The sequence below is a fragment of the Abramis brama genome (genome assembly GCF_963993115.1).
Source record: "Abramis brama genome assembly, chromosome: 6".
Classification (NCBI taxonomy): domain Eukaryota; kingdom Metazoa; phylum Chordata; class Actinopteri; order Cypriniformes; family Leuciscidae; genus Abramis; species Abramis brama.
In genome coordinates, this window is record NC_139968.1 from 22,157,801 (window position 1) to 22,183,251 (window position 25,451).

At 37.2% G+C, this 25,451-nt stretch overlaps 2 protein-coding genes across 4 annotated transcripts; both read left to right on the forward strand.

The window, feature by feature from the left end:
- The first annotated feature begins 14,298 nt into the window (after nt 1-14,298).
- On the forward strand, nt 14,299-17,676 carry LOC311084986 (interferon-induced protein 44-like). Its single transcript, XM_084117355.1, has 8 exons — nt 14,299-14,444; nt 15,133-15,694; nt 15,852-15,906; nt 15,980-16,175; nt 16,269-16,421; nt 16,508-16,679; nt 16,777-16,877; nt 16,955-17,676. Exons 2-8 carry the CDS (start codon nt 15,133-15,135, stop codon nt 17,138-17,140), a joined length of 1,425 nt encoding a protein of 474 aa, XP_083973481.1. The 5' UTR covers nt 14,299-14,444; the 3' UTR covers nt 17,141-17,676.
- A 1,297-nt stretch (nt 17,677-18,973) lies between these two features.
- On the forward strand, nt 18,974-24,307 carry LOC311084987 (interferon-induced protein 44-like). 3 transcript variants are annotated; one of them, XM_084117356.1, is made up of 9 exons: nt 19,033-19,266; nt 19,410-19,457; nt 20,360-20,871; nt 20,988-21,042; nt 22,853-23,048; nt 23,158-23,310; nt 23,388-23,559; nt 23,649-23,749; nt 23,827-24,307. In XM_084117356.1, exons 2-9 carry the CDS (start codon nt 19,435-19,437, stop codon nt 24,010-24,012), a joined length of 1,398 nt encoding a protein of 465 aa, XP_083973482.1. In that variant the 5' UTR covers nt 19,033-19,266; nt 19,410-19,434; the 3' UTR covers nt 24,013-24,307. The 3 variants fall into 3 exon arrangements, with proteins under 3 accessions (XP_083973484.1, XP_083973483.1, XP_083973482.1); XM_084117358.1 differs by lacking the exon at nt 19,410-19,457 and having other exon boundaries at nt 18,974-19,036; XM_084117357.1 differs by lacking the exon at nt 19,410-19,457 and having other exon boundaries at nt 18,990-19,266.
- Nucleotides 24,308-25,451: the final 1,144 nt, after the last annotated feature.

A 25,451-nucleotide genomic window follows, 5' to 3' on the forward strand; every position in this document is an offset into this window, starting at 1 on the left:
TTATCTGAAATCTAAAGCTTTTGTAACGTTAAACACTACCGCTCAAAAGTTTTGGGTTAGTAATAATTACAATTTTATTTTTGGGGGAAATAAATAAAATAAATCAGTACTTTTATTTATGAAGGATGAGTTAAACTGATCAACAGTTACAGTAAAGACATTTATAATGTTAAAAATATATATATTTGAAATATATGCTGTTCTTTTGAACTTAACATTCATCAAAGCATTTTGAAAAAAAAAATCTGTACACAACTGTTTTCAACATTGAAAATAATAATGAATATTTATTGAGCATCAATCATCATATTAGTATGATTTCTGAAGGATCATGTGACACTGAAGACTGGAGTAATGATGCTGAAAACTCAACTTTGATCACAGAAATGAATTACTATGTAAAATATTTAAAAATTGAAAACAGCTGTTTTAAATTGGAATAATATTTCACAATATTACTGTTTTTGTTTGTATTTTTAATCAATAAATGCAGCCTTGGTGAGCAGAAGAGACTTCTCCTAAAAACATTAAAAATCTTACTGACCCCAAACTTTTGAACAATAATATATATATATATATATATATATATACATATATATGTATGTGTGTGTATGTATATATATATATATATATATATATATATATATATATATAAATATAGCTGCAAGCAGCGATGGAGGGCCCAAGCCGGCGGTACCGCCACCCCGGTGCCTTTAGGTAACTAAAGGCACCGGGGTTGCGGTGCCACCGGCTTGGGCCCGTAATCGCTGCTCGCAGCTATATTTATTATTATTATTATTATTATTTTGTCAACCTTTCGGCCACTTTTGGGGCCCTTAACATGCTCGAAAACTCTTGAAATTTTGCACACAGGTCAGAACCCGCGGCCATCAGGGCCGGACTGAAGCTGGTACCCGGGCGTGGCAGGGGGGCTCGACAGCGCCCCCTGGAACGGGATCCGAACACTTGTCCATAAATCAGACACGCTTGCATGTAATAATATGAAACTCGGTACACATATAGAACTCATCGGGCCGAACAACTTTCGTGCTCTAAGTTTTACGCCAGCCCAACAGGAAGTCGGCTATTTAGGGTTGTTTGGAAATGCATGCTGTGGAATTTAATGTACTCCTCCTAGGGAATTCATCGATTCGCCTCCAAACTCGGTGTGCATGAAGTCAAGACATTGAGGATGCTAAATTGCGGACGGATTTTTGATATCTCGAACGGTTTGGCCGTGGCGAGGAAACGAATTTATGGCGAAAAAATGAAACAGGAAGTGTGTTATAACTTCTGCATACATTAACTGATCTTGATGAAACTTCAGCAGTGTGTTCGTTGTAAGAGGCCGATCGCACAGATGTGACTATTGTGAGTCAAAGTTATAGCGCCACCAACAGGCAGCAGGAAGTACATCACTATTAAAATGCTTTGAAATCACTGTCTTATTTTTACCAGATTTGCTTCAAACTTTATGTGTACAATGTAGACACACGGCAGATGTAAACCTGTGAAAGGATTATTGATATCTTAGATACTGTTGCCGTGGCAACGCATCAAACTTTAATATTCTTTTATTATGCTTTTGAGACTCTTAACATACTTGAAATTGCATGAAACTCGACAGACACATCACATTTATTATCCAGTAGACATGTGCAAAGTTTCAGAAACGGGCGTGGTGAGGGGCTCAGTAGCGCCACCTTTAGTCATAAGTGGGGGTGTTAGTTTTATCAACAGCAACAAAACTTGGTATGTGTATTGTTCTCATCAAGACGGACAACTTTCTAATTTACATGAACCATCTCTGACCAACAGGAAGAGAGATATTTTGGTTTGAATGTGGATTTTCTGAAGAATTTTCTCTCCCTCTCTGTGTCTGTGTGTGTGTGAGGGGAGGGGGGGATTTGACTATTGCTTTTATATTGTTAATCAAGGTTTCAGGGGCTTTTGGGGTCCTTAACGTGCTCAAAAACTCTTGAAACTTTGCACACAGGTCAGAACCCACGGCCATCAGGGCCGGGCTGAAGCTGGGACCCGGGCGTGGCTGGGGGGCTCAACAGCGCCCCCTTGAACGGGGTTCTAAAACTTGATCCATATATCAAACACGCTCGCATGAATTAATATGAAACTCGGTACACATATAGATCTCATCGGGCCGAACAACTTTACCCCGGTCAAGTTTTACGCCAGCCCAACAGGAAGTCGGCTATTATGGGTTGTTTGGAAAACGCTTGCTGTGGAATGTGAAATACTCCTCCTAGAAAATTCACCGTGCCCCCTTCAAACTCGGTGTGGATGTAGTCAAGACATTGAGGATGCTAAATTGCGGACGGATTTTTGATATCTCGAACGGTTTGGCTGTGGCGAGAAATCGAATTTATGGCAAGAAAAGAGAAACACGGAAGTGGAATAACTTCTGCATACATTAACTGATCTTGATGAAACTTCAGCAGTGTGTTCGTGGTAAGAGGCTGATCAGATGGATGTAGCTATTGTGAGTCAAAGTTATAGCGCCACCAACTGGCAGCAGGAAGTGTGTCACTTTCAACATGCTTTTGACAAAAGTGGGGGGGTTAGTTTTAACTACAGTAAAGAAAAAATAGTTTGTATATTGTTCTCATCAAGCCGGACAACTTTCTAATTTACATTCAATAGCTCTGGCCATCAGGAAGTCAGATATTTTGGTCTGAATGTGGATTTTTTTGCAAAATCAGCCTCTGAATTTTTAGCCACTCCTCTTAAACTATTTATTTTATTCGTACCAAACTTTTTCAACATGATGAAACTACATTAAATATGCTAAATTGTGAATGGATAATAAATATCTCAAACGGTTTTGCTATGGCGAGGGATTAAATAATGTCCAAAAAGGAAACACTAAAAATCTTCTAAAAATGTAATTATATACCATTTATTTCTATATAAAAGTATACAAATATCACAACTAAACCCATTTTATTCTGTTTTTGCAATTCAAGAAGAATGAAAAAGTTAAAACAGGCTATTTAGTGCTATTTGGTTCAACAAAAAAGCAAACATAGGGCTATACTGCCCTCTTGTGTCCAAAAGGACATCAAAATAGTATATAAAACTTTTTACCAGGTAGGCCAATATTGTATTTAAATATACATGTATTAGGTATGTGTCTGAGGATATTTTCCCACCGGTTAATCGACGTGTGACACTAGTGGGTGCTTTTAAATCGCTAATATAATAGTGTAAGAAAAATAATGATAATGTTGCACACACAAATCACACACATGTGGGAAAGAATGATGCTTTTAAACAACACTAAACCGCCATTAGGTGTCGCCAGGCATCCATCTTAATAAGCGAGTCATTGATTCATTCGTTCAAACGATTCGTTCGAATGAGTCGATCATGATTAAGACAGATGTTTATGGATTGATCATTCAATCTTTGAGTCAACCGATTCGTTAAAAATGCTGAATCGTTCAGTTATGAGAAAACACGTGATGCGTGATGGTTCTGCCGTGATCTTTGTTTAACTATTTTCGCTGCTGAAACAGAACAAAAACAGTCAACATTGCATCTAAAATGTAAGTGACTTAATTGTAACTGTTTATTAACCTGTTGTATGAAATCTAGGGGTGGGAGAAAAAATTTATTCTTAGATGCATCGCGATGCGGACGTGGACGATTCTGAATCGATTCACAAATGTCAAAAAATCGATTCTCTAAAAAAATATTTTTCTAATAACGTAATATTGACGGAAGGCAAAAGGCGGAACTCTAAGCGGACGTGCGTGCAGTCTGTGGCGCGCACATAACAGAGAAGTTTCTTCTGCTCACCAAGGCTGCATTTATTTGATTAAAAATACAAACAAAAACAGTAATATTGTAAAATATTATTCCAATTTAAAACAGCTGCTTTCTATTTTAATATATTTTAAACTGTTATTTATTCCTGTGATCAAAGCTGAGTTTTCAGCATCATTACTCCAGTCGTCACTGTCACATGATCCTTCAGAAATTATTCTAATATGATGATTGATACTCAAGAAACATTCATTATTATTTTAAATGTCGAAAACAGTTGTGTACAGTCTTTGATGAATAGAAAGTTCAAAAGAACAGCATTTATCTGAAATCTAAAGCTTTTGTAACGTTAAACACTACCGCTCAAAAGTTTTGGGTTAGTAATAATTAAAATTTTATTTTTTGGGGAAATAAATAAAATAAATCAGTACTTTTATTTATGAAGGATGAGTTAAACTGATCAACAGTTACAGTAAAGACATTTATAATGTTAAAAATATATATATTTGAAATATATGCTGTTCTTTTGAACTTTACATTCATCAAAGCATTTTGAAAAAAAAAAAATCTGTACACAACTGTTTTCAACATTGAAAATAATAAAGAATATTTATTGAGCATCAATCATCATATTAGTATGATTTCTGAAGGATCATGTGACACTGAAGACTGGAGTAATGATGCTGAAAACTCAATTTTGATCACAGAAATGAATTACTATGTAAAATATTTAAAAATTGAAAACAGCTGTTTTAAATTGGAATAATATTTCACAATATTACTGTTTTTGTTTGTATTTTTAATCAATAAATGCAGCCTTGGTGAGCAGAAGAGACTTCTCCTAAAAACATTAAAAATCTTACTGACCCCAAACTTTTGAACAATAATATATATATATATATATATATATATATACATATATATGTATGTGTGTGTATGTATGTATGTATATATATATATAAATATAGCTGCGAGCAGCGATGGAGGGCCAAAGCCGGCGGTACCGCCACCCCGGTGCCTTTAGGTAACTAAAGGCACCGGGGTTGCGGTGCCACCGGCTTGGGCCCGTAATCGCTGCTCGCAGCTATATTTATTATTATTATTATTATTATTATTATTATTTTGTCAACCTTTCGGCCACTTTTGGGGCCCTTAACATGCTCGAAAACTCTTGAAATTTTGCACACAGGTCAGAACCCGCGGCCATCAGGGCCGGACTGAAGCTGGTACCCGGGCGTGGCAGGGGGGCTCGACAGCGCCCCCTGGAACGGGATCCGAACACTTGTCCATAAATCAGACACGCTTGCATGTAATAATATGAAACTCGGTACACATATAGAACTCATCGGGCCGAACAACTTTCGTGCTCTAAGTTTTACGCCAGCCCAACAGGAAGTCGGCTATTTAGGGTTGTTTGGAAACGCATGCTGTGGAATTTAATGTACTCCTCCTAGGGAATTCATCGATTCGCCTCCAAACTCGGTGTGCATGAAGTCAAGACATTGAGGATGCTAAATTGCGGACGGATTTTTGATATCTCGAACGGTTTGGCCGTGGCGAGGAAACGAATTTATGGCGAAAAAATGAAACAGGAAGTGTGTTATAACATCTGCATACATTAACTGATCTTGATGAAACTTCAGCAGTGTGTTCGTTGTAAGAGGCCGATCGCACAGATGTGACTATTGTGAGTCAAAGTTATAGCGCCACCAACAGGCAGCAGGAAGTACATCACTATTAAAATGCTTTGAAATCACTGTCTTATTTTTACCAGATTTGCTTCAAACTTTATGTGTACAATGTAGACACACGGCAGATGTAAACCTGTGAAAGGATTATTGATATCTTAGATACTGTTGCCGTGGCAACGCATCAAACTTTAATATTCTTTTTTTATGCTTTTGAGACTCTTAACATACTTGAAATTGCATGAAACTCGACAGACACATCACATTTATTATCCAGTAGACATGTGCAAAGTTTCAGAAACGGGCGTGGTGAGGGGCTCAGTAGCGCCACCTTTAGTCATAAGTGGGGGTGTTAGTTTTATCAACAGCAACAAAACTTGGTATGTGTATTGTTCTCATCAAGACGGACAACTTTCTAATTTACATGAACCATCTCTGACCAACAGGAAGAGAGATATTTTGGTTTGAATGTGGATTTTCTGAAGAATTTTCTCTCTGTGTCTGTGTGTGTGTGAGGGGAGGGGGGGATTTGACTATTGCTTTTATATTGTTAATCAAGGTTTCAGGGGCTTTTGGGGTCCTTAACGTGCTCAAAAACTCTTGAAACTTTGCACACAGGTCAGAACCCACGGCCATCAGGGCCGGGCTGAAGCTGGGACCCGGGCGTGGCTGGGGGGCTCAACAGCGCCCCCTTGAACGGGGTTCTAAAACTTGATCCATATATCAAACACGCTCGCATGAATTAATATGAAACTCGGTACACATATAGATCTCATCGGGCCGAACAACTTTACCCCGGTCAAGTTTTACGCCAGCCCAACAGGAAGTCGGCTATTATGGGTTGTTTGGAAAACGCTTGCTGTGGAATGTGAAATACTCCTCCTAGAAAATTCACCGTGCCCCCTTCAAACTCGGTGTGGATGTAGTCAAGACATTGAGGATGCTAAATTGCGGACGGATTTTTGATATCTCGAACGGTTTGGCTGTGGCGAGGAATCGAATTTATGGCGAGAAAAGAGAAACACGGAAGTGGAATAACTTCTGCATACATTAACTGATCTTGATGAAACTTCAGCAGTGTGTTCGTGGTAAGAGGCCGATCAGATGGATGTAGCTATTGTGAGTCAAAGTTATAGCGCCACCAACTGGCAGCAGGAAGTGTGTCACTTTCAACATGCTTTTGACAAAAGTGGGGGGGTTAGTTTTAACTACAGTAAAGAAAAAATAGTTTGTATATTGTTCTCATCAAGCCGGACAACTTTCTAATTTACATTCAATAGCTCTGGCCATCAGGAAGTCAGATATTTTGGTCTGAATGTGGATTTTTTTGCAAAATCAGCCTCTGAATTTTTAGCCACTCCTCTTAAACTATTTATTTTATTCGTACCAAACTTTTTCAACATGATGAAACTACATTAAATATGCTAAATTGTGAATGGATAATAAATATCTCAAACGGTTTTGCTATGGCGAGGGATTAAATAATGTCCAAAAAGGAAACACTAAAAATCTTCTAAAAATGTAATTATATACCATTTATTTCTATATAAAAGTATACAAATATCACAACTAAACCCATTTTATTCTGTTTTTGCAATTCAAGAAGAATGAAAAAGTTAAAACAGGCTATTTAGTGCTATTTGGTTCAACAAAAAAGCAAACATAGGGCTATACTGCCCTCTTGTGTCCAAAAGGACATCAAAATAGTATATAAAACTTTTTACCAGGTAGGCCAATATTGTATTTAAATATACATGTATTAGGTATGTGTCTGAGGATATTTTCCCACCGGTTAATCGACGTGTGACACGAGTGGGTGCTTTTAAATCGCTAATATAATAGTGTAAGAAAAATAATGATAATGTTGCACACACAAATCACACACATGTGGGAAAGAATGATGCTTTTAAACAACACTAAACCGCCATTAGGTGTCGCCAGGCATCCATCTTAATAAGCGAGTCATTGATTCATTCGTTCAAACGATTCGTTCGAATGAGTTGATCATGATTAAGACAGATGTTTATGGATTGATCATTCAATCTTTGAGTCAACCGATTCGTTAAAAATGCTGAATCGTTCAGTTATGAGAAAACACGTGATGTAGGGCTGCACGATTATGACAAAAATCATAATTGTCGATTATTCCCTTGAAATTGTAATTGCGATTATTAATTACGATTATCACAATTTACATTGAATATATATAGAATATATATATACATGTTTACTTAAAAATTGTGAACACACACACTGTCCCCCTTTACTTAACATACACATAAATTGTAAGAATATGACTAATAGTAAAGACTACTAAGAAATAAACATTAGGCTTATGCTAAAGCTATTAAATATCAGTCCCAAACTAGCTTTTGTTAATACAATGTTGGTATGAGCCACCAAAGTCATTTAAAATATAAAAAATAACACAAAGTGAAAATAAAGTGGCATTTTGGGGTTAATACACTGATCTATATAGAATGTCATTATATAGATCAGTGGGTTAATAAAACGACAGTTACCATGGTGATACACAATACTAACAAGAACTGTTAATGAAACATGGAAACTGCTCCTGGTGAATAGAATGAAAATCATCCCTGCATGCAAATCCTTCTCAGCTAACACACGACGTACCAGTAACGTGATTTATTGGTATTTTACTTTAGTGACTTACCAATTTACAACGTAACAACGTTGCATGCTCGTAGTTTCCTTTGCACTTTATACACAGCGCGCGCCGCCGCATTTGCGCGTGCAATTGAAGAGTGTGCGCTACGAACACAGTAGCCTATAACGGCTGACATGACAGGAACGTCCGTTTTTCTGAGGTGAAAGACTTTTTATTTCAGCGTACACATACGTCGCTGCCTGGTAGTTCCTTCCTATTGTGCTGGGTTTTCTGAAGTAGTTGTGATTTGCCTCTCATAACATGCTCTAAATGCACGCAGAGTGGATTTTTTTTTATTTTTTTTATATATTTTTTTGTAATCGCGGCTTTGAACGATTACGTAATCGTGGCATCCATAATCGTAATCGCGATTAGAAATTCGATTAATTGTGCAGCCCTAACGTGATGCGTGATGGTTCTGCCGTGATCTTTGTTTAACTATTTTCGCTGCTGAAACAGAACAAAAACAGTCAACATTGCATCTAAAATGTAAGTGACTTAATTGTAACTGTTTATTAACCTGTTGTATGAAATCTAGGGGTGGGAGAAAAAATTTATTCTTAGATGCATCGCGATGCGGACGTGGACGATTCTGAATCGATTCACAAATGTCAAAAAATCGATTCTCTAAAAAAATATTTTTCTAATAACGTAATATTGACGGAAGGCAAAAGGCGGAACTCTAAGCGGACGTGCGTGCAGTCTGTGGCGCGCACATAACAGAGAAGTTTCTTCTGCTCACCAAGGCTGCATTTATTTGATTAAAAATACAAACAAAAACAGTAATATTGTAAAATATTATTCCAATTTAAAACAGCTGCTTTCTATTTTAATATATTTTAAACTGTTATTTATTCCTGTGATCAAAGCTGAGTTTTCAGCATCATTACTCCAGTCGTCACTGTCACATGATCCTTCAGAAATTATTCTAATATGATGATTGATACTCAAGAAACATTCATTATTATTTTAAATGTCGAAAACAGTTGTGTACAGTCTTTGATGAATAGAAAGTTCAAAAGAACAGCATTTATCTGAAATCTAAAGCTTTTGTAACGTTAAACACTACCGCTCAAAAGTTTTGGGTTAGTAATAATTAAAATTTTATTTTTTGGGGAAATAAATAAAATAAATCAGTACTTTTATTTATGAAGGATGAGTTAAACTGATCAACAGTTACAGTAAAGACATTTATAATGTTAAAAATATATATATTTGAAATATATGCTGTTCTTTTGAACTTTACATTCATCAAAGCATTTTGAAAAAAAAAAAAATCTGTACACAACTGTTTTCAACATTGAAAATAATAATGAATATTTATTGAGCATCAATCATCATATTAGTATGATTTCTGAAGGATCATGTGACACTGAAGAGTGGAGTAATGATGCTGAAAACTCAACTTTGATCACAGAAATGAATTACTATGTAAAATATTTAAAAATTGAAAACAGCTGTTTTAAATTGGAATAATATTTCACAATATTACTGTTTTTGTTTGTATTTTTAATCAATAAATGCAGCCTTGGTGAGCAGAAGAGACTTCTCCTAAAAACATTAAAAATCTTACTGACCCCAAACTTTTGAACAATAATATATATATATATATATATATATATATATATATATATATATATATATGTGTGTGTATATATATATATATATATATATATATATATATATATATATATATATATATAAATATAGCTGCGAGCAGCGATGGAGGGCCAAAGCCGGCGGTACCGCCACCCCGGTGCCTTTAGGTAACTAAAGGCACCGGGGTTGCGGTGCCACCGGCTTGGGCCCGTAATCGCTGCTCGCAGCTATATTTTTTATTTATTTTTTTTTCTTCATTATTTTTTTTTTTGCCTTTTTGCCACTTTTGGGGCCCTTAACATGCTCAAAAACTCTTGAAACTTTGCACACAGGTCAGAACCCGCGGCCATCAGGGCCGGACTGAAGCTGGTACCCGGGCGTGGCAGGGGGGCTCGACAGCGCCCCCTGGAATGGGGTCCGAAATCTTGGTCCATATATCAAACACGCCTGCATGTAATAATATGAAACTCAGTACACATATAGATCTCATCGGGCCGCACAACTTTCGTGCTCTAAGTTTTACAAAAGCCCAACAGGAAGTCGGTTATTATACGTTGTTTGGAAAACGCATACAATGGAATGTGAAATACTCCTCCTAGGGAATTCATCCGATCGCCGCCAAACTCGGTGTGAATGAAGTCAAGACATTGAGGATGAATTCTTGCGAACAGATTTTTGATATCTCGAACGGTTTGGCCGTGGCGAGGAAACGAATGTATGGCGAATAATGGGACACAGGAAGTGTGTTATAACTTCTGCATACATTATCTGATCTTGCTGAAACTTCAGCAGTCTGTTCGTTGTAAGAGGCCGATCACATGGATGTGACCTTTGTGAGTCAAAGTTATAGCGCCACCAACTGGCAACAGGAAGTGTGTCACTTTCAAAATGCTTTGAAATCACTCTCTTATTTTTACCCGATTTGCTTAAAACTTTATGTGTATAATGTAGACACACGGCAGATGTAGACCTGTGAAAGGATTATTGATATCTTAGATACTGTTGCCGTGGCAACGCATCAAACTTTAATATTCTTTTCGGATGCTTTTGAGACTCTTCACATGCTTGAAAATGCATGAAACTCGACAGACACATCACATTTATTATACAGTAGACATGTGCAAAGTTTCAGAAATGGGCGTGGTGGAATGGCTCAGTAGCGCCACCTTTAGTCAAAAATGGGGGCTTAGTTTTTCCTAGAATCACAAAACTTGGTAGGTGTATTGTTCTCATCAAGCAGGACACCTTTCTAATTTACAGTCATTACCTCAGACCCACAGGAAGTCAGATATTTTGGTTTGAATGTGGATTTTCTGGAGAATTTTCTCTCTCTCTCTGTGTGTCTGTGTGTGTGTGTGTGTGTGGGGGGGGGGGGGGGATTTGTCTATTCCATTTAATCTTTGTTCTTCAAGGTTTCAGGGGCTTTTGGGGCCCTTAACGTGCTCAAAAACTCTTGAAACTTTCCACACAGGTCAGAGCCCACAGTCATCAGAGCCGGGCTGAAGCTGGTACCCGGGCGTGGCAGGGGGGCTCAACAGCGCCCCCTTGGACACGGTCTAAAAACTTGGTCCATATATCAAACACGCTTGCATGAATTAATATGAAACTCGGTACACATATAGATCTCATCGGGCCGAACAACTTCCGCACTCTAAGTTATTAGCTCCGCCCAACAGGAAGTCGGCTATTATGGGTTGTTTGAAAAACGCATGCTGTGGAATTTGATGTACTCATCCTAGAGAATTCATCCAATCGCCTCCAAACTCGGTCAGCATGAAGTCAAGACATTGAGGATGATAAATTCCGGACGGATTTTTGATATCTCGAACGGTTTGGCCGTGGCGAGGAAACAAATTTATGGCGAGAAAAGAGAGACACGAAGTGTTATAACTTCTGCATACATTAACTGATCTTAAATGAAACTTCAGCAGTGTGTTCGTGGTAAGAGGCCGATCAGATGGATGTAACTATTGTGAGTCAAAGTTATAGCGCCACCAACTGGCAGCAGGAAGTGTGTCACTTTCAACATGCTTTTGACAAAAGTGGGGGGGTTAGTTTTAAATACAGTAAAAAAAAATTAGTTTGTATATTGTTCTCATCAAGCCGGACAACTTTCTAATTTACATTCATTAGCTCCGGCCATCAGGAAGTCAGATATTTTGGTCTGAATGTGGATTTTTTTGCAAAATCAGCCTCTGAATTTTTAGCCACTCCTCTTAAACTATTTATTTTATTCCCACCAAACTTTTTCAACATGATGAAAATACATTAAATATGCTAAATTGTGAACGGATAATAAATATCTCAAACGGTTTTGCTATGGCGAGGGATTAAAGTAATGTCCAAAAAGGAAACACTAAAAGCCTCAAATTTTCTAAAAATGTAATCATATACCATTTATTTCTATATAAAAGTATACAAATATCACAACTAAACCCATTTTATTCTGTTTTTGCAATTCAAGAAGAATGAAAAAGTTAAAAACAGGCTATTTAGTGCTATTTGGTTAAACAAAAAAGCAAACATAGGGCTATACTGCCCTCTTGTGTCCAAAAGGACATCAAAATAGTATATAAAACTTTTTACCAGGTAGGCCAATATTGTATTTAAATATACATTTATTAGGTATGTGTCTGAGGATATTTTCCCACCGGTTAATCGACGTGTGACACGAGCGGGTGCTTTTAAATCGCTAATATAAAAGTGAAAGAAAAATAATGTTGCACACACACATTGGAAAGAATGATGCTTTTAAACAACACTAAACCGCCATTAGGTGTCGCCAGGCATCCATCTTAATGAGCGAGTCATTGATTCATTCGTTCAAACGATTCGTTCGAATGAGTCGATCATGATTAAGACAGACGTTTATTGATCATTCAATCTTTGAGTCAACCGATTCGTTAAAAATGCTGAATCGTTCAGTTATGAGAAAACACGTGATGCGTGATGGTTCTGCTGTGATCTTTGTTTAACTATTTTCGCTGCTGAAACAGAACAAAAACAGTCAATATTGCATCTAAAATGTAAGTGACTTAACTGGAACTGTTTGTTAACCTGTATGAAATCAATGTCACAGTTTCAACTGTGATTGTATTCAGGAAATGACACTCGTCAAGTGAGGTTGCTTCACTGTATAATAATATGTTTTAAAATATATAAAACCTCCATATTTGTAATTTTTATAGTCAGCAGGCCTATGTTGTTAACTGATTATTTTTAAAAATAAAATCTCAAACGGTTTTGCTATAGTGAGGGATTAAAGTAATGTCAAAAAAGGACAGACTAAAAGCCTCATATCTTCTAAAAATGCAATTATACACCATTTATTACTATATAAAATTATACAAATATCAGAACTATACCCATTTTATTCTTTTTTTTTTTTTTTTTTTTTTTTTAATTTAAGAATTATGTTTGAGTTTAAAAACAACCAGAATGTTTCAGTCCAAAAACTAGATAAATCATGTCATGTCATGGATTGCTTAAATGTATTTTTATTTTTTTATTTCGTTTTGGCTTGTTTGTAGTTATTTTTTTTATTCTTGTTCCGTTCTGAATATCGTTTCATTTAAAGGATTTGTTGTGGAATATTTTGAGTGTATCATAAAATCAGAATAATTCTCTCGATTTAGTGATTCCCTAGTTATCTTTTTATTAGATTTTTTTCGTTGTTCTAATCAGGTCAGGCAAGTAAAATTCTCTGTCTTGTCCCTAAAATGTATATATATATATATATACACACACACACACAGTATATAATATACACACACACACACAGTATATAATGTATATATATATATATATATATATATATATATATATATATACACATCATATACTGTGTGTGTATATATATATATATATATATATATATATATATATGTATATGTGTATATATATATATATGTGTGTATATATATATATATATATATAAATATATATAAATATAGCTGCGAGCAGCGATGAAGGGCCAAAGCCGGCGGGACCGCCACCCCGGTGCCTTTAGGTAACTAAAGGCACCGGGGTGGCGGTGCCACCGGCTTGGGCCCGTAATCGCTGCTCACAGCTATATTTATTATTATTATTATTAGTTTCTCATCCACTGCATAAAGTTCACATGTCACTTTCACTTTTAACAGTGATGTCCTGCTTCTCATCGCTCAACTTTGCAGATGACTGATCTGGATGATGTTTGTCACGTGGAGAACACCTTCCTAATAAATCACTGCTGTTGGAGATTTTTCTTTTGGGACTGTAATGGTTTTAAATTTCATTAAGAGTGTTAATGAATGATTGTGTTACTGTCTTTTTACCAAAGGCATGTGTATGATGCTCCGTTTAGTATTTTCCTTTGCTAACAAGATTCATTGGAATTTAATTTGGACATTTTTCTTAAATATAATTGTCAGATTACAGAAAGATGTTTATTATTAAATTGATCACAGTAAAGCACAAAGTGTTACAACCATACCTGTTCTCCCCTACTATTCCTTTTTTTATGTGTACTGCACCTTTAAATCCCTTGAGGTTCAGTGTCAATGCTTTTATAGAGATGTTTTATATAGCTAACATTAATATCACCCTCAGAAACACGCCAATGCAAATATCAGTGCAGTTACAGCGTTTCTTGTCTCGGGTCAAAGTCCACAAAAGAAGCAGCATTTCGAAGTTTCTAGCAAAGAGCGAGTGTTCTACAAAACGTAAGTTATTTTTTTAATCGACAGCAACACTTAATATGCAGATTATGCACTCAATAACTGAAAAGTACTTCAGGTTTCAAACTAAGTTATTTATCTGATATAAAATCAATGTAATCTTCCAAGGGTTATTGAATATCAATTAATCGGTTGTCTTTAATTTGAAGCTTTTCATTGTTTATATTCCGTTTCAATTCTTTTTTGTGTTCCACTGCACTGTTTTTATATTGGTTTTCTATGTAAACATGCAGTCGACGGACAAGACCATTATTTTTTATAAAATTATTTTATTTACAATTTCAACTAAAACTGAATTCTGTTTGAACAAAATGATCTGAATGATCAAGAATTCTGTATTTCTCTGAAATGTATAAAACATTTTATATAAACTACATAGTGAGAATGAAAGCATATTTCAGTTTTAATAAAAACAATCAAGTTAAAATCCAACTTGGTTCTAATTCATTCAATAAAGAAAGTAAATATGAACATTTAAATATTTAATTGCTTAAATTTAGTTTACATAACACACTAAACAGAGTTTAGTAAGTTTCTCAAATGATTATCCTATAATTCCTGTTATCAGTATTAAGATATGTGGACACAAATGGCAAGAAGAAGGCCTAAGACTGCATTATAAAGATTGTGTGGAGATTTTTTTGTTGTTGTAACTTATGTTCTTTTGTCACAGATGCTAAAAGCCAAAGTTAGAAAAGTCTGCACAGATCCCCTCACTTCTAATTTACCCAAAGAGCGAAAAGAACAGCTCTGTGCTTCACTAGGGAATGTTGAACTGACTCTTCTCTACAAAGCTTCTGTTCATGGATATAATGCTTCTGCCTTCCATCAGCGATGTGACCGTCAGGGTCCAACTTTACTTGTAGCTTATAACAGATCAGGCTACATCTTTGGTGGATACACTAGTGTAGATTATACTCAAAGCGGACAGCAAATTACAGATGAGAAAGCTTTCCTGTTCAGCTTTCAAGCACGGAAAATTACAGATGATGAGGAAGAATCTTTCCTGTTCAGCTCTCAAGGTGGAACCTGTAGCTTCATCAAAGTTAACAGTGGACAGTATGCACGTTACAATGATGCTAAATCGCCCAATTTTGGCCAACAGTTGTACTTTTGCTACAACAACCAACCAGCTGTGTATCATCAACGAGGGAGTGCATTTAACATTAATACCACATCAATGTATGGGAATGACTCTCAACTAAGTGAATGTGAAGTGTATAAAGTGGAACAGGGTAAGTCAATCATCAGCTTTATTACCAACCTATAGGCCTATTCTACACACAAAATCAAGTACAAATAAAAATGTTGTCTCTTTAATATAATTAACTTATTTGTTGTCTTTTAACATTACTCCAATGAAAAATTCTATCTTTATTCAACAATTCCCAGAGCCTCAAGTCAGCATTGAAGAGAAACCATGGAGGAATGTTCTGTGGACAACTGAGTATGTTTCTTCTTAATCTCTATTTTGCTAATTTCCTATGGAAATCTGAAATAATAAAACCGATCTGTTGTAGACGAAGAGACGAGCTCATGGGATTGATCAGGAATCATAAACCCCTGATGACGTCTATCAGCCGCGTTCGAATCCTAATGGTCGGTCCTGTAGGTGCTGGAAAATCCAGTTTCTTCAACTCCATCAACTCAATCTTCACTGGTCACGTGACCAATAAAGCCATGTCAGGATCTGCAGGCACTAGTCTGACTGTACAGGTACAGATTCAACAGGACTTCAGGACCTGCCTTGGCTTGTGACATAAAACAACTATTGTTCCACAACGAATAATGATTTCTGTTTGTTGGTAGTTTCGCACATACCCAGTGAATGACGGTCGTGAAGGAAAGCCATTGCCATTTGTGTTGTGTGACACCATGGGACTCGAGGAGCAATCAGGTGCAGGACTGGATATTGATGACATCAGCAGCATTCTTCAAGGTCACGTACCAGACCGCTATAAAGTAAGTGAATAGTTTCATGTTTCTGGGCTTGGAAATGTATATTTATTAGTAAAATTGATCTTTCATTTCCATTACTTTCAATTCAGTTCAACCCCATGGCACCATTTCAACCGGATGAGCAAAAGGCCTCCAGACCTGCATCTCTACAGGAGAAGATCCACTGTGTGGTGTATGTGATCGACGCCACCAAAATATCCCTCATGTCCAGCAAACTAGAGGAAAAACTTGCTGCCATACGCAGAAAAGTGAACTCACTGGGTAAGTGAACATATTTATGCCAATCATGTGACTAATCCAAAGTAAGTTGTACATTGAGCAACCTGATAGTTGCATTGACACACCACATAATTTTCAGGCATCGCTCAGATCGTCTTGATGACAAAAGTAGATGAAGCATGTCCTCTAGTGGAGGAAGATCTTCAGAGCCTTTATGTCAGTTCCTACATCAAGACGAAGGTGAGACATGGTCACATGATCACATGAGCTGTTCCCACAGGACTCAGAGTGACTGAGATGTTGTTTTGTCTCTGCAGGTGCAGGAGGTGAGCTCTCGGTTAGGTGTGCCGGTGTCTTGTGTGTTACCGGTGAAGAACTACAGTCAGGAGCTGGAGCTGGAGCTCAACTGTGACGTCCTGCTTCTCACGGCGCTACAGCAGATGCTCCGCTTTGCAGACGACTATTTTGATGATATACGTCCTGTGGAGGGCAACCCTATATAAGTTTTTTTCTCAGTTCTTGTGGCTGATACCAGATTTGAAAATGGCTAAATCGAAAGCTCTACGAATCATTTACATTTAAATACATTTTTTTGTAACGTTGTCTTTTCCCTTTATTTACTTGTCAGATTGCACCAGAATGCTTTGTTTACATGATAAAATCACAAAATATTATTATGAGGGAGAATGCCCCCAGAAATACCCCACCCCCCTTCAAGTATTTCATTCATAAACATGCCACCCTTTTTACTTTTGTGAGTTTGCAGGTCTGTGATCTGGACACTCATCATTTGCTTTTATGCAGAAACATTCAGTACTTTTATACTCGTATTTCATTGAGCTGTGAAAAAGTTTAATGTTTATTTTTTTAATAATAAGTTACAGTGAGTACATTTTTTTTACTGTAATTTCTCTGTACTTTTTACGCTTGATCTTCAAGACTGACATTCTATAATTCTTCACTTTTGTTTTGATTTGTGGGCTATTGTGACTTTACACTCTGTATGAGGACTAATAAAGTTTGACTATTTTGTAGGCCTACTATGTATTTGGCACTAAAATGTAGCACAGATTGTTTACATAGACTAGTTGACTTAATATTTGCTAAAGTAAACAAAAGAGTCAAAATGCCTCCAAGATGGGTGAAAATCTGCTACCCACCTTAATTTTAACAGAAAAACGGGTGCGATAAGTCAATTAAATGTGCGAGGCGTCTGGTGTCATCCGCTTCCAGTTATTTGAGCTGTACGATAACAGCACATTATGTTGCTGTTCATTTTCAACTCTTAGTTTCAAGTCTATAACATGAAAAGGTCAATGATAATTTTCAAACAACTACAACATAGAATATTATCTCTGGGGACTTAGATTTGAGTGCAGCATTCGACACTGTTGATGGCATTCTATTGTCACGCCTTGTACAGTGTGGGCATCCGAGGAAGTGCCCTTATCTGGTTTAAATAGTCTTAGTAACAGAACCTTTTCAGTAGGCATTGGACTCGGAGGCTACAATCAGGAGCTGGAGCTCAACTGTGACGTCCTGCTTCTCACGGCTCTACAGCAGATGCTCATCTTTGCAGACGACTATCTGGATGATGTTGGTCCTGTGTAGAGCCACCTTTTTTAACATGCTTTTCGTTGAGTTTTTCCTCAGTTCCGGCTAAAATGCAGCCATAGCATATAGGTGGCTTAGTTGCCATAATGTATTTTTAAGCCAGACAATTGGTGTATTACTTGTATTACATTTATTTATTGTGGCTTATTTAATGCAAGAATGGTGTAAGATCAGTATCTTATCAAGTTTACAGTATAATATTACAAATTAGGACTTTCACACTGTTCTAAAGAAATGCAACTTTCCATGAGTAAAGTCCATTTTGGAATGAGCTATTCCTTATGTTTAAAAGCAAAAACTGTATGTATGGCTTCCTGATCACTATTAAATATTATGACACTGGGTTAATGTGCGGTATCACCCTGGAGGCCTGTATGATGCTTCTTTTTGCAGTATCGAGTGCTTATTTTTCTCTACTCTGACAATTTGGCCATGGTTATGCCCAGATTTATCCTTCATTTGCATCCTTAATGTCAATGAACTCTTATGGTACTTTCTGGATATAATCCCAAACTGACTTGATTGTAAGATGCCAAAAATTACCAAGATACAACAACTTTTTTTAGCATATCAAAATGTTTTAATATATTTTACTGTCCAACAGGTGTCATGTATATGTATATAAGAACTCTTTAGTTGAAACTGGAGACAATACCCAACTGGAAAGTAATTGTGACAGACATGGAAACCTCTGGTGTTCATGTTACTAATGTTTGAGAAATGAGAACCTGTTTGCTCAGACACAAAGCCAGGTGAGGAATCGCTGGGCAGTTCCCACCCCACAGGTACTTCTGTTTGCTCAAACTATTAGTGCAGTTTTTCATCTCCCTCAACACACATTGTTTTAGAGAGACCTGAGAATTCATTAATTGTTTGTCGATACATTTCAATGCAAATAACGTTGCCGTACCACTGGAATTAAGGAACTTAGAACAGGTTTGACTTGGGTGTAACATGCTAGAACAAGTTGAAGCATTTCAGTGTTTCTTTTCACACAGCAAGTGCTCTACGAAAGGTAAGCTACACATACATATTTAGTATAAAATATTACATACATAAATTCTAAATTGGTTTTAATTGTTTTTTTTATTGATTAGTGTTTGGGAAAATATGCTGTAAAATGATTTTATTTTGGCCAATTCATATAACTCTTTGTAGGCTACAGTGGTAATTCACAGAAGCAATGAACAGCAAGTTTAAAGGAAAGTAAGTACGAAAAATAAAATTCCGTTGTGCATTAGTACATCAAACAAACAAATTAATACACAAGCCACAAACAGGGGAAGAGTGACTAATGAGCTTTTACAACAAATGGCCAAATGAGCTATTTTTAGCTGTTGTAATATAAACAAAATAGTTTGTAGCCTATTAGGTGATGTGTTTGACCAATATAACATTCATTTTACATTCTATTCATTTTACTTGAGATTTTTACAGCTTTTCAACCCTGCTACCAAAATTTGGGGTATGTTTACACGACAACAGTGTACTAAAAGCGTAAAAGGTTTTCCTTTGCGATTTTTTTATTTCGCACACAAAGGACAACATCCTTGTTCACACCTCGCTTTGTAAAGAACACTTCGCGCCTATAGACTGAACACATTATACACATGTGCGTGATGTCACCTTCACAAATGTGTGTTTTTGTAGTTTATACAGAGACGTTAATAATGGTATCGTTTTCAAAAACTTGCACTTTGGAACCCGATTCCAAAAGTTTGCATTTTCACGCCCCAAAACGCTTCTGTTGTGTAAACGAACGGCCAAAACTGAAAATGCTGTCATGTAGGCCTAAATGGCCCTTGTAAATACAGTTTAGTTTGGGACCGAATGTCTTATAGCCTATATTATACCTTATATTTCCGATAAATTAAAGAATTTTTTTAGTGATTTGGGCTCTTTTTTTTTTTTTTTGCAATAAATTTGGTAACAGGATTGAATGGTTATAAGCTTTATGAATGCAGTGAATAAATCTAATCATGATGTAAAAATAAATTAATTAATAAAATATGACCCAAAAGTGCACTGTTAGTGGAATGTGCTGACTGAAAATATGAATTTATTAAGCTTAATTTATATTGTATTATTTGCATGTCTTTGTCTTCAAGGATGCATAAAAGACAAGTCAGAAATGTCACCACGGACTCCCTCACTTCTGGTTTAACCGAGGAGAAAATAAATCAGCTCTGTGGTTTGCTGGGGAATGTTGAACTGACTCTTCTCTACAAAGCTTCTGTTCATGGATATCATGCTTCTGACTTCCATCAGCGATGTGACCATCAGGGTCAAACTTTACTTGTAGCCTACAACAGTTTAGGCTACATCTTTGGTGGATACACTAGTGTAGATTATACTCAAAGCGGACAGCAAATTACAGATCCAGACGTATTTCTATTTAGCTTCCAGGGCAAGATCCCTGTGTGCATCAGAGTTAACATTGGATATAATGCACGTCTTGATGATGCTGCAGCACCCAACTTCGGCCAACAGTTGTACTTTTGCTACAACAACCAACCAGTTTTGGTAAATCAAGGAGTGAGTGCATTTAGTGTTGATCCGGCAACAATGTATGGGAACGATGCTCAATTGACTGAATGTGAAGTGTACAAAGTGGAGCAGAGTAAGTCAATCATCAGAAAAAAACAGTTTTACTTCACATGTAGTCATGTGCAATAAGTTCCAGTCCTTTTAAATAACGTTGTTTTTTTATTGTTAACATTTTACTTATTGTGCCAGGCTCTCAAATCAGTGCTGAGGAGAAACCATGGAGGAACTTTCTGTGGACAGCTGAGTATGTTTACGCTCAGTTTTTGAGATCTTTTGTTCACTCAAGCCCTAAGGGGCGAAGGGCCCTGTTGTTTTCTTTAGGTACATTTTTATTTCACATTTTCGGCACTTTTGGGACCCTTAACATGCTCAAAAACTCTTGAAACTTTGCACACACACACGTTGGAATCGTCGACCATCAGGGTTGCACAAGTGGACATGGGGGGTTGTGGGGGGCTCTGCAGCAGACCCTTTTATATGGTTGTATTTGAGGGGCTCTGTAATGCACCCCTTTTCACCTACAGTAACCAAACTTCAAACACTTATAGATCTCATCAGGCCAAACAACTTTCACACTCTAAAGCCCCTTTCACACAGCGCGTTGATCCTGGGAAATTGCCGTAAAATTGCTAGAGTGTCTTCTGTGTGAACGCAAACACGTCCCGGGATTGATGCCGGGATCGATGCCGGGATGGGGACCTAGTAACATTGCCGGGATCAGTCCCGGAACGCGCCCTGTGTGAACAAAAGCCAGGACCAATGCCGTAAGGGGTGTGTCGTAGTAATGACGCACGTGCCATCGCTCCGGCCTTTCTACAACCTGACAGGAGTTATCACATCCTGACGTCACGTGTCTTTACGGGATCTTTGCGGGATGTGTGTGAACGCACTTACAGGCTATGTGAATGAACCAAAATCAAACGATCCCGGACAAATCCTGGGACACATTAGGCTATCTGTGTATTTTCCGGAATCTTTGTGTGAAAGGGGGTTAAGTCATAATCCAGCCCAACAGGAAGTTAACTATAATGACCAAACTCGGTCAGGATGAAGCTAAAACACTGAGGATGCTAAATTGGCAGCAGATTTTTGAAATTCAAATGGATTTCATAAATAATTAATAACTTTTATTAGCTTTTGCATTTGGTATTTATATTTAGACATAATCAAAGACTTTCTGTCACAGTTTATTTTTTTCATTTTTTGTGGAAATGTATTTTTTGGCTCAACTAACTGGTAAAACAGTCTCCAACTTATCATTTGATCTCTCTCTCTCTCTCTCTCTCTCTCTCTCTCTCTCTCTCTCTCTCTCTCTCTCTCTGTGTGTGTATGTGTAACAGTCTATTTTGTACTTTTGATTGTTTAGAGTTTAACATTGGGCTTTTGCCTGCATTAATGGATAAGAAATCACTTAGCTCTTGTCTTTTTCTATCAATCTGAATAACAAAATAAAGGCATAGATCCAGTTCACTTGTAGTGTCTAGGTGTTATATAATTAGTTTAATAATTAGGTTAATACAATTATAAAAATACTTTAAGATAAATATACTTCTGAACTTAATTTTGAGCTGCAAATGATAACTTCACACTCTTCTGGTTCTACTAACTGGGAAACAGTTAATCCATTGATCTTCTGCCTCTGTGTTTGACAACACACTGACAACATAGTTTTATATAGTTAGTTTAATAATAAGATTAAATGCGAATATTAAAAATCCTTAGGATAAATCCTTATGCAAATGATAAATTCACACTCATTTGAAAGTGACCTATAACATTCTATGACATGATATTCATCAAAATCTTGTGGAAGTGGCTGTTGTGGTTCATGTCATAGTGGCACCAGCTGGCTGCAGTAAATGTGGCATATTCAAACGATTTTGACAGTTCTTTTACATTTACCCGCTTTAAATGCACATTGCCTGTCATGCACAGTTGTACTAAAGCCACAGACGTGGCGGTGGCGTCAAGGTTTGGACCCATCATCACTGCGTGCAGCTATATTTTTCTATTGTAATTTGATATACAGCTATAAAAATGTGTTTATGTTGTAGACGAAGAGACGAGCTCATGGAATCAATCAGGGATTATAAACCCCTGATGCCGTCTATGAGTCGGATCAGAATCCTAATGATCGGTCCTGTAGGTGCTGGAAAATCCAGTTTCTTCAACTCCATCAACTCCGTCTTCATGGGCCGCATGACCAGCAAAGCCATGTCAGGATCTGCAGGCACTAGTCTCACCACACAGGTACAGATTCAACAAGATTCATAGTGTTTCCTACAGAAGTCTCTCTTCAGGTCGAGGAACAGCTCTTGATGACTTCAGATCTTGATGTGTTTCTCTTCTTGGTTGGTAGTTTCGCACATACCCAGTGAAAGACGGTCGTGAGGGAAAGCCATTGCCATTTGTGTTGTGTGACACCATGGGACTCGAGGAGCAACCAGGTGCAGGACTGGATATTGATGACATCAGCATTATTCTTCAAGGTCACGTACCAGACCGCTATAAAGTAAGTGCACTATTCTACAGAATGAATGAAGGTTGAAGTATGAATGATAAAAGTTTTGTTTCATGCTAAATCCTCAGTTCAACCCCATGGCACCATTTCAACCGGATGAGAAAAAGGCCTCCAGACCTGCATCTCTACAGGAGAAGATCCACTGTGTGGTGTATGTGATCGACGCCACCAAAATTTCCATCATGTCCAGCAAACTAGAGGAAAAACTCGCTGCCATACGCAAAAAAGTGAACTCACTGGGTAAGTGAACATATTTATGCCAATCATGTGACTAATCCAAAGTAGGTTGTACATTGAGCTACCTGATAGTTGCATTGACACATTTTCAGGCATCGCTCAGATCGTCTTGATGACAAAAGTAGATGAAGCATGTCCTCTAGTGGAGGAAGATCTTCAGAGCCTTTATGCCAGTTCCTACATCAAGACGAAGGTGAGACATGGTCACATGATCACATGAGCTGTTCCCACAGGACTCAGAGTGACTGAGATGTTGTTTTGTCTCTGCAGGTGCAGGAGGTGAGCTCTCGGTTAGGTGTGCCGGTGTCTTGTGTGTTACCGGTGAAGAACTACAGTCAGGAGCTGGAGCTGGAGCTCAACTGTGACGTCCTGCTTCTCACGGCGCTACAGCAGATGCTCAACTTTGCGGACGACTATCTGGATGATGTTGGTCACACAGAGAGCCACCCCATATAAAGGGCTGCTGAACTATTTCCTCAACTATTCTGAGACCAGATTTGTGTTTGAGACTAAAATGTAGAATTTGTCTGCAACAAATATAATTCACTTGGACATGTAAAACACAATCACAGATTATTTGAGTTAATGTCAAACACAAAGAGTTCTGTTGTTACAACCTGCTCCCACTACTTGTAACACTAGCTGGGGATAGATGTAGATGTTGTAATAAGATCCACACAATCTAAATTTATGCAAGAATGTTATTAAAGAACTGAATAATCTGTTTTGAATAAAGTGAACAATTTAAAGTAACAAAAACATTGTATTGTATTTATTTAAGGACTTTAAATTTAGCACAAAAACAATTGCCGTGTGTGTTTGTGTGAGTGTTCTGTATTCCTGTCACATAACAGTTCAGTCACTATGTTGCCATTCACCTATATTATGTGAATTTTGGGATATCACATAAAAACGCTGGAAGGTGCTTTCACATAGGCTATATATGACACGTTTGCAGAAAGCAAATTATCCACAGCTGTATTCCACAAACACAAGGTTTAATAATTATTCATTTTTTTTATCCAAATGTTGTTACTGAAAATGTTTCTTCAGCATTGTGATTCTCTTTGTACACAGTACAGTTAGGTACAAAGAAACTTTGCTGCCGTACCATGAGTCCAGCAGGCGTAATGATATGACGCAGCGCCTGAAAATAGTCCCCAGCTCGGTAATTTACAACGTGACCGGGACTAAGTTTGTCTAACCTATTAGACCCATAGTGTATTAGACCTATTTTCAGGCGCTGCGTCATATCATTACGTCTGCTGGACTCATGGTACGGCAGCAAAGTTTCTTGATTATTACGCAGGAATGAGAGTATAGTTCCTAGCCATATCAGCCTAGAAAATCGCAACTTTTCATTTTCCGTCGGTCTTAGTACACAGAAGAGTCATGTTTTAAATAGGAAAAATATCGAAACTCTTTGGTCATTTTTTTGAGAGAGATGCTAATGGTCCTGTCCGATTCAATGATCTATGCTAAGCTATGCTAAAAGTGGTACCGCCAGACCCGGAGTTCGGCTGAATGGATTCGAAAATGGTAAAACTCAACTGTTTAACTCTGGGGGAGTTGTAAAATGAGCCTATTTCCAAAAAAAGTGGAGTATCCCTTTAACTAAAATGAATTGTTGAGAAAGGGACTTAATATCTTTCTGAAAATTTTAATCACTATGCAATGAAAATATATTTTGAATTGGTTCATGATAGGGTGCTCATACATTGTCAGCTTGCAGTTAATTTATAAAAAGTGCTGGAACTTGACCAAAATGCATTTCTAACAGCCTAGGGTCTCCTTAATACAACAAATATGAAGTTAAATGGAAAATCTCAGCTTTTTATCTTGCAAACTGTGAAGTCTCAAAGGCACTTTATGGTGATGCAGTGCGTTTAAAAGTG